Source organism: Hyposmocoma kahamanoa, unplaced genomic scaffold (assembly GCF_003589595.1).
Source record: "Hyposmocoma kahamanoa isolate Upper Pololo Valley unplaced genomic scaffold, ASM358959v1 84, whole genome shotgun sequence".
Classification (NCBI taxonomy): domain Eukaryota; kingdom Metazoa; phylum Arthropoda; class Insecta; order Lepidoptera; family Cosmopterigidae; genus Hyposmocoma; species Hyposmocoma kahamanoa.
In genome coordinates, this window is record NW_020654229.1 from 4,685,862 (window position 1) to 4,703,837 (window position 17,976).

Sequence of the window (17,976 nt, forward strand, 5' to 3'; positions counted from 1 at the left end):
TATTCTAGTTAGTGACGTAATAGAAAAAATTATATTATTATATCGATATAAATTTATATCGATATAATAATATAATTTTTATACTTTATAAGTATTTATACTTAATGAACATGTAATGTAAAGTAATTATTATTATTCTATTAATAGAATTTTAGATAACACATTGGCGTTAGAATTTTCGCTATGTTGACGCTCTAACCACGTAACATAGTACGAGAAATTGATGTATAACCCTGCCACTTCACGCGCAAATGTGTGCGTATCGTGGTAGCTTCCGCCTTGCTATTTGTAGTAGTAGTAGTAGTAGGTAAATAACTTTCGACCGTTGTGTGGAGTGTCCGGGGTATGCTCGTGGACTTGGCTCTTCGCGATCCCCCGCTATTCCGGGCGCATTGTTGCCAAATCTTCCCATTGAGACGGCTCGATGATACAAACCACTTAACACTAATATTAGTGGGGTACAAAATTATACGCAACAGACACTGTTGGAAACATGCAATTCACAACAGTGCCTCATTTACGATCAGTCGAGCCTATCTGCTATCGAGCGTAGGACTGTTGTTGGGACTGGCCCGCATCCGGCGCACCAAAGACGTGCTTCGTCGGCGTTTATTCTATGGTAACTGTATGGTTATATAAAAAACAGAACGTCACCTGTGGGCATGCAAACAGCTACGCCAACCTGGAAGAACAGAAAAAACAACAGTAATCTACATGCTAAATCATAGTTTCCCAGAGTGATTTCTACTGGTCCCCAGTGGGAGCTGCAGAGTCGTAGGGGCCTCGGAAGCAATTGGGGCGTTGATTTTGTCCAGGGCCTGCACCGCATTTGAAAAAAAAAACTGAATTATCTGTTATAAACTACACTTTATTATTACTTACCCATTTCTGCCGCCAAGCAGTAATGTCAGCATAATCTGTGTTCCGGTTTTGAAGGGTAAGGGTGCTGGTGAAATTATAGGCACATGGGACTTGTCAACTTATGTCTCAGGGTGACGGGCGTAGTGGTAGAGCCCCTCCATCTTTGCAATTGAAAGCTCTGAGTGGCACTGTAACTGTTATGGACAGGCGTGTAGCTTACCATCAGACGCGCGACTTGTTCGTCCCGTCTTGATGTTATAAAAAAAGCAAATATTTCTTTTCACTTCAGCGCCCACTGGAGACCACTTTGGGAAACAATGCTGTAAGTGCTAAATATTACGGGCTTGTGACGTGGCAAATAAGGCTTGTAAATCTTTGATACTTTGGATTATTAACTGAACTACAGATCGAAACAGATAGATTAACATTACAGACGCAGGCTGTCAGATTGATGGAATTTTTGTTTGTATTCGATTTCCTTTATTTTTCCATCCTCCAAGATTCGATTATATTAATAATTATAACATTCGGCTTTATTATAGAGTACTATTTGTTTCTGCACGTTAACATTAATTATGGAACTTATTATTTTTTTAATTTCAGTTACCGACTTAGATGGGCTGCGTTTGGCAAGTTAGATGTCATCCTTAAAACAGACAAGGTTCCACATTGTCTGAAGACCCGCTTGTTTAACAGTGGAGCTCGAATTGAAATTTTTCGGGTACTAATAAGGTTCATTTTGCTTGGGTCGAACGGCAGGGACGCTGGCTTTATCTCAGAATTCATTTTTTTACAAACGAAATTAGATGTAGTCAGTCACTTATCTCTCAAAGATACTCCCCGCAGTGGGCCCAAGCCCAGATTGTAAATTGCCTGCACATTTCTGCAGTACGAAAATTCAAAGCAAAATACCGTATGGCATTAAACTAATTTTCAGTCAGTTGTGCTTGTGACCTAACTAGCTAACCTAACCTAGGACAATAAATCTAAAGTTAAACTCACCAAAAACATTAAAATAATTAAAGTTTTCATTTCAGTGCCACTTCACGCAATGTCTGAATGGAAAAAGTCAATCGACAACTGTTCAAATGTTTTTATACAAATTGAAACATCTAGAAATGTCTAAAGGTGAATATTTTCTTGTTTACACAAACTGACGCAAATACGCTTAGTGCCTTTATAGAAAGATGGGCGTTAATAACAAGCTATTCTTTATGTTTATTTCAAAGGAACAATGGTGCCGCAAACCGTCAATGTTTATTCATGATCCGATATTTATAGTTAGGTTGTATTCATTTTAAACATCTTATACTTACATTAAATAGTATTTTATGTAATTAATGATGAGGGTTGCCTAATGAGGGTTCCTAAGGCCGAGTACCGTGTTTAAGTATATAATAGATACGAGATATTTTGACCTAATTATGTCTTGTGATGATTGCATACCGTACTTTTTCTACGAGTAAATAAAATAATGAAACACAATCAATATTTAATCTAACTATACAGGGTTATTTGTATAATACTACCAACCTCACGGGCTATATTATAGAGATGCCACGAATAGTGATTTGGCTGAATATTCGGCTGCCGAATGTTCGGCGTAAGATCTGTTATATTTCACACGTGACCTGGGGCCTTACCATGAACACTTATTACGATTCTGTTTAGGATCTAAAATGAATCGTAGGGAGACAGCGCTACATGAAATGTATATCACCATCTCGCTTTTTTGTCGTTATGTACCTATACTGAACTATAATAAGAGTTCATGGTAAGGCCCCTGTTACGACCTGTCTAATCGCCCTGCGTGCGGAGGTAACGGGGGTGGGGTGTTTCTGTAAAAAATGATAGAATCAATACACAACAGTTTCTGCACTTTTTTTTTTTGAAGAAGTCGCTGCAGATAATTTGCAAAAAGATGAGATTTATTTTTATTTGAAAACTGTTCGGCTCAATCGGACGGCAGAGCCTTACAAATAAATGCAGTAGCCAATGCTGTCAAAATTTGCTAAGATTTATCTATCGCCTCATGGCAGTAGTGTTTATAGTTGAGGCTATTTTCAGAAGCAGGAATTGAACCAGCCAAAGCTGAACAAATTGTTTTCATTCATCACAACCTGCCACTGATTGGTTTTAAGTATTAAACATTGACTTACAAATAAACGGACGACGGGTCTAATACAAAAACCACGAAAAAAATGTTCCAAGTCAACCTATTTAAACGTAGTGACATGTAAAGGAATATGAAAAAGCTAAAACGTTGAATTTAAATTGTAATGTCATCGCAGTACTGTCTAATTTTGCTTGCTTCGCTGTCAGTCGAACAAACGAAGACTACAGCGTGAATGACGCTCTGTATACGATTTTAACGCCCTATAAGTTCGGACACTTTTTAGCGCGGACCCGACGTCCATATAATTGTAAGTCAATGGTATTAAAGCAATAATTTGTGATTAAAATATTTACATGATACATTTTGAATAGGTAATACGAGCTTTTTTTCATTATTTAATATTAGGTATTCGGCCGAATAGTCTTAGTATTCGGCCGAATACCGAATATCTCTCTCGTGCCTTGGAAATACAGTTTTCAATACAAGCACTCGCGTTAAACAACAACCAACAAACAAAAGAAAGCGACAAGCCTCCCCAATGCAGCGGGTGCGCGCCAGCACCAACAGCCTCCTAACTACAGTAGCAAATAGAGTTGCTGGTCCTTTCAATGAACGTCTCAACTCGTTGCATGTAGTGCCCTCTAAGTGGGCTGTAAAACAAAAGTACTCGTAAATATGTACATAAGTAAATGTCATGTAATAAAGTAAACAATGTAAATTACTAACATAGTTTATAAGTCTGTTACTAATTATATATGGATTCAGGTCCGAAATAAATGCTTATTATTATTATAACAAATAACTGTTTTAATTGAAAAGTCACATTACAAATTTAGAAACTACTTACGTGTTAAATTTTCACATCGTGTGTACTCAACCCCAAAACTTTACAACAATATTTTGTTTCACGTAGTAAGGGAATGCGGCGAATGTTTGAGATGCCCAAGCGTGACAAATAGTATTAGATATGGTGGCTGTAGAAGATTAAAAACAATAAGCGAAGATTGTTTTCAACAACAATTGCTTGATGGGCTAAATATTACTCAGGTCCCATTGTCACCATGACCGTAAAAATACATTTAAATAATACGCGGAAAAAAATTACGCACAACGTCGTAACGATAAACACAGGCAAGTTTCTCTTTTAGAGCGGCTACACACACACGGTGACGTTTAGCAGCGATGCACGAGTTAAATTCATTAACTAATTTATTTAATGTATGTTTTAATTTCTCTTTTAAATTTACAATTAATAAAATAATGTGCATTTTTAAAAATAATATTAAGTGACGGTACGAACAAATCGTGCGCCTGAAGGTAAACTACACGCCTATTCATAATAGTTGCAGTGCCACTCAGAGCTTTAAATGGCAAAAATCTGAGGGGCACTTGGCACTGCGCAGTTGCCTGCGCCCCGCCCGTCACCCTGAGACATAAGTTGCCAAGTCCCATGTGCCAGTAATTTCACCAGCACCCTTACTTACCCTTCGAAACCGGAACACAGTAATGCTGACATTACTGGCGGTAGCAACAGGTAAGATGACAGTACTACCCTAGATGAACTCTTTCACAGGGAGCGCTTCTGCTACTAAATTGTATAAAAATGTAGGGCGTGAACCTATATAGTTTTTTCGTATATAATTATTTAACATGAGATATAATACGATATCGGTGTAGCGATGTCATCGCGCATTTCACGAACGCATCGCTGCTAAAACTCTCCCTGTGTAACCACTCTTACGAACAATATTGACAACTAATATAGCAGCAGTAGATGGTGCTCCTTGTGAAAGAGTTCACCTAGGGCTGCACTCTACCTTCCTTGTCATAACTAACGTAACCGACACTTTTAGCGAAATTCGGTAATTTACATAGGAATCTGATAGACAAATCATGCACAAATTTAAATGCAAGTCCAGTGGGCCTACCATGAGCTCATAGAGCAATCCTATTTAAGCCTGTAAATTGGATAGCCTGTCATATTCGTACTATAACCTCAAAACCAATTCACTGTCCATGCCAATGATATCATACAGTCATTTTGACATAATAAGTTTACATTAGAAAAAAGAGACAATTATATTTTTCTTTGAAATTTCAATCAGTTTCAAAGCTAGTCTTTAAATTTGCAATATGGTCCCACATTTTAGACAACTGTTTGTATGACATTGCGTCACTAGTACACTGTTGGGCGTTAATCAATTAAATTTCAATCAGAAATACAATCAGATTAATAAATCAATTCAATTGAAATCAATTGCGACAGTCGCAATTGATTTCAATTGAATTGATTTTAATTGTAATTAAATTTTAATGCCAATGTCGTAAACGTACATAATAGGACAAGATTTTTCTATTGACATAGAACTTAGAGGATGGAAAAAAAATAAAGGAAAACGTTAATTGTTTTAAAAGTTTCATAGCTGCCCATCGTTGCTTGTGTTGTTGGATAATTATAACTTCGTGGCACTTTATATTCATGAATTGAACATTTGTATAATAGGAAATGAAACTATTTTTCCGGATTTAAATCGCGTATATTTGTTTTTTTAAATTCTTTTTGACCATAGTCAACCGTGACCATGTAAAGGGCTCGAAACTTGGATTTGAAAAAACAAATATACGCGAATTAAATCCGGAAAAATAGTTTCATTTCCTATGTGTAACAGTCGCGAAAACCTAAGAACTCGCTAATCTTGTAATATTTGAGAGAGCAAACATTTTTTTTTCAACAGGAATTATGTAATATATTTTTCAACACATTTGCTCGTAACGGGCTTCTTATTGTATCGCTTTTAGGCTCATAAACCTAGCTATTGAACACGCGTTTGTAATTATATTACAAAACGTGTGTGTAATAAGTATAGGCTTAACCGGATTAAGATGTATCTCACAACAAGGCCTATGTATTAAAACTATGCATTCTTAAATTATCCGGGTTATGTCTTTGAAATTAACTTGGTCTATTAAAAAAACAGCTCTAACCTACATATTATAAGATTCAAATTACAATGACAGTAATCCCAAACAAACAGGGTCACAGTTTTTTTTTTATTTCTGTTTAATACGGTTGTGTAGTCTTACCTTACAAATAATATTTTTATTAATAAATTTATATTTCTTATTTGATGTGATAAATATAGAAAAACATACACAATATACACCTATAAAACTTTAATTGAATAAAATTACTTATTTTGGATAATATTTTACACGAATTTGAGTGAAATAAGGACATATTTATATTATTTCGCATTGGCTGTTTAGGAATTTCACCTAAGTCTCATTATTGCCGAAGCACCTGCGCGCGCATATCCGCGCCGCGGCGCCAGGCGCAGAAAAAATAACTCTGCGCGCCAATTTCCATTGATACGTTCGAAACATTTATATACGCTGTGTGTTAGATAATTACCTAGGTGTTTAAAATGTCCTGCTCAAGCACGGAAGAAAACATTTTGATGGATTTAACACCGCCCGAAATCCTCACAGAGGCACAAAACGCAAGTGACAGTTTATTACCTTCGAAATCCAGAGAAAAGTGCATGGCTGCATATGAAACTTTTAATTAATGCCAAATAAAGCTATTTTTCATTTCCATTTTACTCAAGTTTGTTTCATTTTCCTCGCAAATGTGTTGAAAAACGTCGTATGAAACACGTGTGCTTTGATCATTACACTCTTGGCTTTCTTATCGCGCTCGCCTGCGGCTCGCGCGAGTAATAACGCCTCGTGTGTAATGACCAACTTAGCACACTTGTATCATAATGTACTATTAAATAACATGTCATAATTTACGTTCCCTTACGCTCTCTACGCAACTTCTTATTAGCTAAGAGCTTTAAGAAATGTTATTTGGACTCACCGAGTTTATAACCATAGAAGTTTATAAACATAGAAGGGAGAATAGAAATGGGTCTGAGTTACCAGGATAATGTGATTCCGTTTGTTTTTAACCGACTTCAAAAAAAGGAGGAGGTTCTCAATTCGACTGTATGTTTAATTTGTTTTGTACGTAAGTACATGCAAAGCTATTACATATTTCCTTGATACTACAGCCATTTCCCATATTTTTCATGATAGTATCATCCAAGCTAGAGTTTTTATTCAGTCATTAAGCAGTAAGTATACAGGGTGTCCCGGGATGCGACGTCAAGCCGGTACGGGGTGATAGGCCAGGTCATAACCGTTATCAGAAAAATCCAAAAAAAAATCTATGTCATGTATTTTAAAAATTATGACCATTTGGAAAAAAAATCGAAAAATATACACCCTGGGACGCATTTTCACTTCCCGTTTCTACAAATTTCCACTTTATTTTCATTTTTTTTTTATTTTGTAACCCTGAGTAATGCTCCTGTAGTTAGTAGTCTAAAATTTTGACCCAACTGCTCTAATTTTGAAAGAAAATGACACATTATTCCCATATCAAAAGAGAAATTGAATTTTTCGTTCAATTTCAACGACACATCGTGGAGGAGGGTAACGACGAGGGGGAAGGCGTGGTGGCTGTGTCGTTAGACATAGCCAACGCCTTCGGCACTCTCCCCTTCGCCGTTATCAGGGAGGCGCTGAGGTACCATAATATCCCCAGGAACCTCAGCCGTCTGGTGGAGCACTACCTCCTGTGTCGCAGCGACTCCAGGGCGTCCAGTGAAAGAAAAAGTGTATCAAAAACCAATAGAAGACTTGGCGGAGCTACGAGCAAGAATAGCAGAAGCAGGAGAATTCGTAAATAATGGAAGATTCGCCCGTCTGATAACCCGATCTTTTCTAAAAAGGTGTCGGGCTTGTATTGCAGCTGAAGGAAGGCAGTTTGAACATTTGATGTAATTTCAATAAAATCATAATTTTACTTAAATAGATTTTTTATTAAATGGAACTATCCTAAGCTCAAAGCAAAAAATAATGATGCCATTAATTTAAATTAGTTGCGTAACGCTCTATCTCACTCACTCTTCGTAGAATAGCTCTCTCCGTCTCTCTCATACTAGAATTATGTCATAGTTACCGTTCCGAGGGAAGGATTGGGTACACTAAATCATTTTAAATTAAGAAATAAAAATAGTTGAAACCCGGTTTCGTTCACAAAAATAAAAATTTGACCATAATCTAAGAAATAACGTAGCAAGTGTCATACCATTTTGGAATCCTCTTAAAATGTGCCAACTTTTAAAGCTACTTGCCCAACCAGTGTAGTACATTTTTTTTTCGGTAGAGTCAGTTGAAATTGAACGAAAAATTCAATTTTTCTTTTGATATGGGAATAATGTGTCATTTTCTTTCAAAATTAGAGCAGTTGGGTCAAAATTTTAGACTACTAGCTACAGGAGCATTACTCAGGGTTACAAAATAAAAAAAAATGAAAATAAAGTGGAAATTTGTAGAAACGGGAAGTGAAAATGCGTCTCAGGGTGTATATTTTTCGATTTTTTTTCCAAATGGTCATAATTTTTAAAATACATGACATAGATTTTTTTTGGATTTTTCTGATAACGGTTAGGACCTGGGGGTCTACTCCCAAAAGTAAAATCCGATACACGTAGCTGCGTACGTCCTTCGTTTTAATAATTTCTTACTCTGAAACGCGTTAAGTGCCCGATTGCGGAACGATTGCGGAATGAAACGCGTGATTTATATGGGTGTCCGATATCGGATGTTGATAAAGCTACTACGAAAAGCCATTTTGACAGGATTTTGACAACGTGTATCCGTGCTTCGTATCGGACACGGAAGTAACGACGAGTCGAAGATCGTAATTTGACACAAGTAGTTGCTTTCGTGTCGTATTTTGACATTATTTTCATCTTAGAACTGACATAAAACCAACGGTACCTCGAGGGTATCGTTTGTACATCGTTTGTGTAAAAAAATAGTGAATACTGTTAGTTGTGGAGGCGCTAGGACAAGAAATACGTGAAGATGAAGTAGAGAGACGACGTCAAAGGAATCGCAGTTTCTTGGTATCGCTTACTAATGGCAAAGTTGTAAGCGATTACCGGCTCGCTGCGAGAATTTTGTATAATCTTTTTGAAGATGTAACACGCATGGTGTTCAAAAATATTCTAGGTTTATTGACCCACCACCACCAAGAAAAGTTATTTCTCGATCTGCAAATATGGTTTGTTTGTCAGATTGCACATTATGTTCATTCGTAAGCATGTCTTAGATTGTGTCGTACACAAAGTAATAGAAACTTAAGAAACGAAAGTAGAAGATCCGCCTACAGGAAGAATAATAGAGGCATCCCCCAAGGTAGCTTCTCTTTCTGTTTTACATAAATGATCTTCCAAGATATATTAGTAAACAAATGGTATTATTTGCAGACGATAGCACTGCTGTTATAAAGTGTGAAGACAAAGAGCAATACGAACGTGACATTAATAAAACTATAAGTGACATCATAGGATGGATGAATGGAAATGGTCTCAGTATAAACCTAACAAAAACTAACATCATGCAATTTCACTCGTCTAAAAGACTGCTGATAGAGTTAAACATCTCGTTTAATCTTGTTAATATAGAACAAGTTAAACACACAAAATTTTTGGGTCTTATCCTTGACAGCAATTGCAACTGGAAAGGCCATGTTGAGAACTTGTGTAACAATTTGTCACGGTTTATGTACCCATTGAGAAAATTAGTACAGAATGCGTCTGTGGATGCGGCCTTAACAGCTTATTTTGGTTCTGTGCAGTCTATATATAAATTACTGTATAATTTTTTTGGGAAACTCAGTAGAGTTTATGCAGGTATTTAAGATACAAAAACGCTGTGTACGTATCATCTGCGGTGGGTCTCAAATGGATTCGTGTAAGCCATTTTTCGACAAGTGCATAATCCTACCTTGCCTACCATGCCTGTACATTAAGGAAGTTGCTGTATTTGTCCAGAAATATCCGTCATATTTTGAAATCGCAGATAAAAGGAACCATAGAAGTTTAAGACATGGGCAAAGAATGGTTTACTCGGGCAATCATACCTCAGCATTTAACCACAAAAGCTTTTATGTGATGTCGGTAAAAATATGCAAAAGCATTCCGAATGAATTTAAAAGATTAGAGCACATAAAATTTAAAAATGCTCTTAAAACTTTATTATAGTGTACAAGAGTTTTTGGACGACAGTAACAAATTTGGTGACTAGCGATGTGACACGTTTATTAATATATTTTTTTCTCATATTATGTATGTAATTTAATTTTATTCTGTGACATTTAAATAATATTGTACACCTTAACTGGTAGACTATAGAGCGCAAACCAATGTTATATTTTAAGACCTTATGTTATTACCTATAGGGTGAAACCGGGATAGATGCCGCAGTGGGATAGGTGCCTCGTTTTCAAAAACCTAACTTCCCCAAATCGCAACAAAAAATTATTAGTTTAAATAAGGAGTATAGACACCACTCATTAAAGTTCCTGCGGGGCTTCGTGTGGAATAGACGCGTTTAGCTTATGCATGCGCTTATCTCCGCGACGAACACGACATCGGTTCAAAATTTCAGACGCAAGTATTTACTATTGCATAACTTTGTAAGTTATAATAAATTCCGTTTTATTTTTATTATAACTATACACTGGTGCATTAACTGCGCACCTAGGTGTCAGTAATCGCTCTTTTGAATATAGCTTGGTTAAATAATAAAAAGGCATCTATCCATATCGAACAGGATAGTCACTTCGATTTTTCGCAGTATAGGAAAAGACAAGAAAGTTAGGAAAAGAAAATAATAAAATACATTATTTTAGTAAAAAAGACAAATAAATGATAATAGTTTAAAAGTAAGTAAAAGTAGTTTAAAGACAAATTAGTCATATTACAAACAGCGAACATTTTTGTACGGAATGCTTTGATAGCTACAGAAATACGATGTGAAGTAGGTAGTAACTTTAAATACGTATATATTTATTGTTATAGATGTATACACAATATATTAAAGATTACAAATAAAACATTTTATTATGAATTTTACTATTTTAATCTAAAGAGCATCTATCTTTCTTAGTATTTTCATCGTGTGGCGTCTATCCATACATGTAGGCATCTATCCTCAAAAAAATAGGTTTGCAAAAAGTCAATTTCTTCAAAATCAGTAAATGTTAGGTCAATAAAATCAAGTCTTAATGTAATATAAAAGATTAAACTAGTTATATCCATAGGAATTATTCATGGTAAACCAATAATTTTTAAATTAAGAGGCCCTTTCAAAAAGTGGGAAATCTAACCCGGTTTTACCCTAGTTATTAATAAATGTATTCTTATTCTTCATTAAAAAAAAATTTTTTTACAGACAAACTTTGCTATGTCTGTGAGGTCAATATATGAACAAAGATGGCCCCGTAATAATGTAGTGCGTTGATGGAAGTAACACACCGTGAATTGCCCTTGTATTTTCTATACATGGGCAACACAACTCAACATATTAAGTTGCGTTCAATATGTACCGGAATTGAGACGTACGAAATTGCGAGTGACGCCATCAAGAGATTGAATGGCCTGAAATAATTTCTAGTATTGTAGAGCAACTTGTGTTTGGAAGTTGTGTATTCAATCATATACTTAAGACTCATACCTATGTAAAATATAAAATTTGCACTTGATGTAACGATTGGAAATGAATAAACGAGTGAACACAATAAACTTTTTATTTTAATAATTATAAAACAACTTAATGCTGCACTGCTATCAAGTTAAGTACAGCTGCCTGGAGCAAGTTCCTCCCTTCCGCTGCCATGCCGCTTTACCTTATTGAAAACGTGATAAAAGCAAACATTAACTCAAAATAATACATTTTATTATTAATATATGCTCGTGCGTATGCGTAATGAAAACCAGCAAAACACATTTTTATAGCTTAAAGAAGATAGGCCCTAGAGGCTATACCCAGATACATAGATTAAGCATAGATTGATGAGCGTCACTTTCTAGAAATTATGAATAAGAACAAAGATACAAAACCTAAAAACATACCTTCTGCTAGCACTTGCTGGAGCTAGTCTTGGTGGAGCCTGCTAGCCCGTAAATAATATGGTGATTAACTAATTTCCCTTCAGATCTTGTTGCAGAAAACTACGTCAAAATATTGATGCTTCTGCATGAACTCTCGGAGCATTTCAATTTGGTCAGCAATGGCGTGAACTTTCAACTTTATTACACAATATTTTTAATATATATTAGTCAGATTATGTATATTATCTACATTTTTAGAAATTGAAGATTTGTATTTTCAAAATCTCGTCGTCATTTTTCACGACGACAGATACTATTTTTAAACAAATGCTTTATGGCAGTGACACGTAGTCATTTTGACGATGGCTTTGAATTCAAAATGTTTAATTAGCCACTTAGAATAAATTTTATATTACAAAGATATTGGTAATAGCATATTGTAAGTTACAATAATAGTATTTTACATAAAATTAACATATTTGTTGTGAAATGTTCATTTTATAACATAATTTGATTTTTACAGTATGTCCATCTTAAAGGACCCTATTTTTTCATTCATTCTACTGGTATTCTACATTCACGTTAGCCGTGCCGACGTTGCCTATGGCCAACGAAGCACGGCCATCGTTGATCCGAAAGTCCTTCGGGGTACGAGCAACCAACGAACTACGTATTATGAGCTTCGTTGCGGACGCAGTGACGTAGACTACATCACTACGTTACGTAGTACGTGACTGCGTCCGTCTTTCGTTTGTGTATCGTTTTGAGCGCATCACTAGAGCCTCAGCAACGTCCCACCTTATAGTGTTTCAACTTAAAATATACATATCGTATTGTTATTTCGTGGATTCTTTTTCGTACTTATCGGATTTTTGTACTTATCGTTAAATGTTGACTAGGCTATCATAAAAACAAAGTGTTCTGGGTAGTACCGCGGAGCAAACTTCGTAGCTCTTGGTCCTGGATTCGATTCCCGATAGAACCAATTTGGGAAATGAACTTTTCTGCAGTGATTTTGGACTAGGTGTTCTGAGTAGTGCTGCGGAGTGAATTCCGTAGTCCTTGGTCTCGAATTCGATTCCAGGTAGAAAACCAATTTGGAAAAAATCTAAATTGGTTTTGGCCTCGGTGTTCTGGGTAAACTTGATGAACTAATTAAAAAAAAGATAAATTTTTGTCTATTTTGTTGTTAGACAACCACCAGTGGATGTAGCATGCCGCTGCGATAAACCTTTGGGGGAATTTATCGCTCTCGTAACGAACAATAAAACGGCCTCGTGAACTTCGTGAATGGCGATATAATTATAATGTTTCGTGGTTTTTACTAATAGCTTTTTATCAAACTGGGCAAACAATTTGCAATCGCTGACATGACAATTAACGTAACTAAAAACTGTCAAACATTTTCGGCAAGCGTGATACTCTCCTTGGTGACTTTCGTCCATAGAGACTGCCACAGCCAGCCGGTGATAATAGGCGGCGTCTAAAGCCGCCACAAACCTATTATATCCACATTTAGCTGTCGAATTCGAGTGATAAAACCGCCATTTTAAAATTGTGTCACAATAACAATCATGGCGAGCTCAATGATGTCATATTTTTGATGCGCCGCGCGCATCTCACCCAACAAAAGAATATCACAGTGCCAGACATGGCCGCAAAAATCACTGCTCATATTGAAACATTTTGACAGTTCTGCACAGTAATTTTATCAACGTAAAAATTGAACACGACCAACGAATAAACAGGTACAGTAAAAAGAAACAAGGCTTTTCTTAAAAAACAGCAGTTATAAAAAAAAAAACCTGTTGTATTGGTGTCTTACGGCGCGTGTACACAAGAAATTCGTCGTGTCTGCAACAGAAAAGATGAGAATGGCCTTGTACACTACAAGAATTTTGTCGGATCTAGCCACGAAAATATTTCGTGTCTGTTGCAGACAAGAAAATGATGAGTATGTACACGATACGAATGCTTTCGGGTAGGTGTCGTTTTACTACCGACTGTGTGAAGAAATATGTTGACTACTAATAAAAAATAAATGTGATTGCAAATTATATGTATAGAATAATAAATATTTCTCTCCACGCCTCAAAAGTACGTCGTTTATCTTTATAAATCTCTAAGGTTTTGTTTCACAATACGGGTCGTTCCTCTACTAAACTTATAAATAAATAATGCATTTTATTAGTTGCAATGAAATTAATGGTGCAACAGTGGTACTTTGCAAAATCAGTCCACGCGCATAAACATTCGTTTACTGACAATGCGCCCTATGCAATAGCAGCAGAGCGCGTCGAGTCGGGGGTAGACAAGATTTTTTTCTTGTCCGGCGCCGAGGCTGTGTACACAGTTCGTGTGTAGAAACGACACGAATTCTTGCATAGACCCGGCGATTTTCTTAGCGTAATCACGCGCCCTTAGGATGTGATTTGGCTTTGTGATTGACTTTCTACTAATTCAAATTAAACAGAGATAATTTTTTGAAATAGTTTTTCGGCCTTGGTGTAAATTTCTATTTTTCGAGATACGACAAGATCTCTTTCCGGCGTCGACACGGCGTCGATATAATGCATTTCGACGTTGAAAACATAAACATGTTATTGTCTTTGTTTAACTACTGCGTGCTGTCGTAAGCCTAAAGAGATAGCATTACATTGGTCTGTGCGAAACACGGGAATCGAAAATACGTTACGTCATCTTAAATGTCAACTGTGTCCATTTCGCAGTACATGATACCGTTGTCAAAGGGAAGTACATCAAATATCAAAACAAATGTTTTACCAAGTGTTTTATTGAATTATTCGCATGAATTGTAATAAAATGGACAAAAATATTGACAGTGAGAACAATTATGTATTAATAAAAATGAGTCGCTGCACCATTAAGTGATGTGAACAATATCAAAAGCGAAAACCAACCGAATGTTAAATTGCACAGGCATGTGTTATTTTTCTGGCTATAAATCACACAATAGCCCAAATATCACATGTAATTAGACTTATTTAAGTTGTTTATCCATAAATCTTGCCAGATTTTGCTTTGGTGACTCTAGATAGCCTGTTTGTTTGAATATTTTGATGATTGTTGTTAACGATTATATTGTGATAGTGTTGTTCTTGTAAGCATACATATTATCGATAGTCTGTTATTAAAACAATCCATAACGAGATTTTTATTATTTTATTATTATTCAATTTATTATTTCAATTTAACCTACAAATGAAACAAGAAAGAAAGGATAGTTGTAAATCTATGACTACCGAATATAAATATAGGATAAAAGACCATCTTCATTTGTTCGCTTGCATTTTGAAGAGTCAAAATTTAACAGAAATTTGAATGTAACTAGATTATATGATAATACAATTCCATCATTAGGTTTGTCGATACATAATTTTATAGTTAATTTAGATTAAACAAGACTCATTTACTAGGCATTCTTAGTTCCTGAAAATAAAATTATCCACCCGTTTCCGATTTTGTCCCACTGACATCTCTAACTACTAAAAATTACTTTTTTCTAAAGCCAACAACACAGTGACATGTTGGCCAACGTTGCCGAGAGAACGCTAATTATCAACGTATTTTGCCTTGCCTTGCCATCGTTCGGTGTCATATTCCTAGCTGACCGAGTGAAGGCGAGCGCCAATGTGTATAGTGTATAGAGCTCGTTTTGCGTGGCTTATCGCAACTCGCAGTCGCTCGTGACCACTTGTCTCACTTCGGAGAGGTGTCTGTTTTTCTGTACAAATCGAAGGCGCTGGACCAATAGTAGTCAATTGACATTGTATACAATTAGACATTTGCATGCTATTTAATACATTCCGAACATGTTTGTACTAACACTGTCTCTCGAAACATCTTTTTAATTTATTTATACATATTCTGTTAAACCATGTTTTAAGCAAATAAACATATGATAACAGTATTATTGATTTAATTATTGTCGATAATATTACTACTATTATGTACGTAACTTTTATTTATTTCCAAAATAAATTGAAGTGTTAAAGACTTACTTAAACCGCTCACTGATATTAATAATAATAAATGTTTTCTATGTAAATCAGATGTCTGGGACCCCGCGATACAGGCTTGCCTAGTGTGGGGACCGCGGTAAACATAAAATTGTACCTATCAATCTGTGAAATAAATGTTATTATTGTTATTATAATTCTGTACCAATGCATAAATACAAAAAGCTCACACTATTTGAAAACCTTTGAAAATTTTCTTTCTAATATCAATCTTGAGGTTGGAAATGCATAGCGATAATCAGATTAATATTATAAAATTTTCGCTTTTTTAATATACTCTCAAATTATATTTTTTCCTGCACAAATTCACTTTTTATACTATTTGGGCATTTATAAATGCAAAATAATAAATTCTCAAATGACGTTCCCGGATATTCCCATAAGAAATAAAATATTCCCAAATAGAATATTGATTTTAATTAAACGTTTCCAAGTCGATAATGACTTTTCGATAGATTATGGTCCAACACTAAAGCCAATTTTTGTATAAGCATATAAAAGAACCTATTTCACCATTCGCGTTATCGGTCCGTTATTGTCTATGGGATCCGAAGCCCAAAACGAAAGCGTTGTGGCTAACGGACTGCGGACAGCTCACGGATCGTTTTGATTTCGTACGCAGCTGCGGTTGTATATTTTGCGAGTAGGCCTTCTGGCCTATCACCCCGTACCGGCTTGACGTCGCATTCCGGGACACCCTGTATAGAAAGACGTACTTATACGCTTTTGTGACTGTCCAGTGGTTTTTGCGTAGCTGTCTACTTACATACCTACAATAGTAGCAATTATTAATACGAAGATCGTCCGATCTAGTTTAGAAAAAAAATCCTTCGATCCGGTGGGACACGAACTAGTGTATTCAGGCGCTGTGCCAACTAAGGCACACGGAACGAACCAGCGCATCCTACAAATTTTTCGTACGTGCTTGTTGCAGGTCTTTTTTTAGGTTTTTAACTACTGTCTTTGCCGTAGCGCCATCTGTGATCTATTTCTTCGCCCAGCCAGGTACCTTTACAGCTACCAGCACCTGACCAGAGATGTCGCTTTAATAATTGTTATTAAGTTTATTGTTTGTTATAATTATTAATACAAAGATCGAACTCTTAAGAAGAGCCACGGAACCAATCTCACAACATTTTTAAAAGCGTAATATTAGGTCCTTACTTATGAAATTTGCGTTTGGTATGGAAGGAATATAAAGTAATTTTTTTTTGTAAAATATATTTAATTAATCAAAATGCACCATTGTTATCTATGCACTTTTGCCATCTCATAGGCAGTTCATTGATCCCTTTACTAAAAAAACCATGGGGGCGAGAATCAATACACTCTCTGAAGGCGGTTTGGACTGCCACATCGGAGTTGAATTTTTTTCCTTGTAAGAAGTTATCCAAATTTTGGAAAAAATGGTAATCTAATGGAACAACATCCGGAGAGTATGGATGGATGTGGAGTATGGTGTGCAGACATTCCAGTTGCAGCTCCTCTAGTTTAGCGGCCGTCTGTTGTGCAGTGTGTGGTCTAGCGTTGTGTGTTGTGCAGTGGCCTAGAGCGATTGACCAGACTCGGCTGTTTAGCAGCTAGTTCTTCCATCATGGTTTGCAGTTGCTGACAATAGATATCTGCCGTAATCGTTTGGCCAGATTTTAGAAGCTGTAGTGAACGACACCGGCACTAGGCGACCAAACACTCACAAGTAACTTTTTCTGAATCAATCTTCGCTTGGGGCAGGATTTGGCTGGTTCTCCAGGGTTCAGCCATTGCGACAAGCGCTTCCGATTATCGTACAGGATCCACTTTTCATCACAGGTAATGATCCGATTTAAAATCCCTTCATTATTGTGTCGGGTAAGCAATGTAACGCAGCAGTCGACGCGTGTTTGCTGGTTTGATTCATTCAATTCATGAGGTATCCACATTTCAAGCTTTTTTGCTTTCCCGATTTGCTTCAAGTGGATTAAAGCGACATCTCTCGCCAGGACTGGTAGCTGTAAAGGTACTAACTGGG

General features: G+C 36.2%; 2 protein-coding genes across 2 annotated transcripts in view; one reads left to right on the top strand and one right to left on the bottom strand.

The window, feature by feature from the left end:
* The window catches only part of LOC113234418, a 27,175-nt gene extending 9,446 nt beyond the window's left edge, over positions 1 to 17,729 (bottom strand). The window contains exon 1 of the mRNA XM_026469728.1: positions 17,663 to 17,729. Coding sequence (XP_026325513.1) covers positions 17,663 to 17,729 — 67 coding nt within the window. The remainder of the gene's footprint in view (positions 1 to 17,662) is intronic.
* Positions 1,496 to 17,976, top strand: part of LOC113234419 (zinc finger protein 836-like) — a 36,565-nt gene continuing 20,084 nt past the window's right edge. The window contains exons 1-2 of the mRNA XM_026469729.1: positions 1,496 to 1,582; positions 1,899 to 1,989. The gene's annotated coding sequence lies outside the window, so the exon portion shown is untranslated. The remainder of the gene's footprint in view (positions 1,583 to 1,898; positions 1,990 to 17,976) is intronic.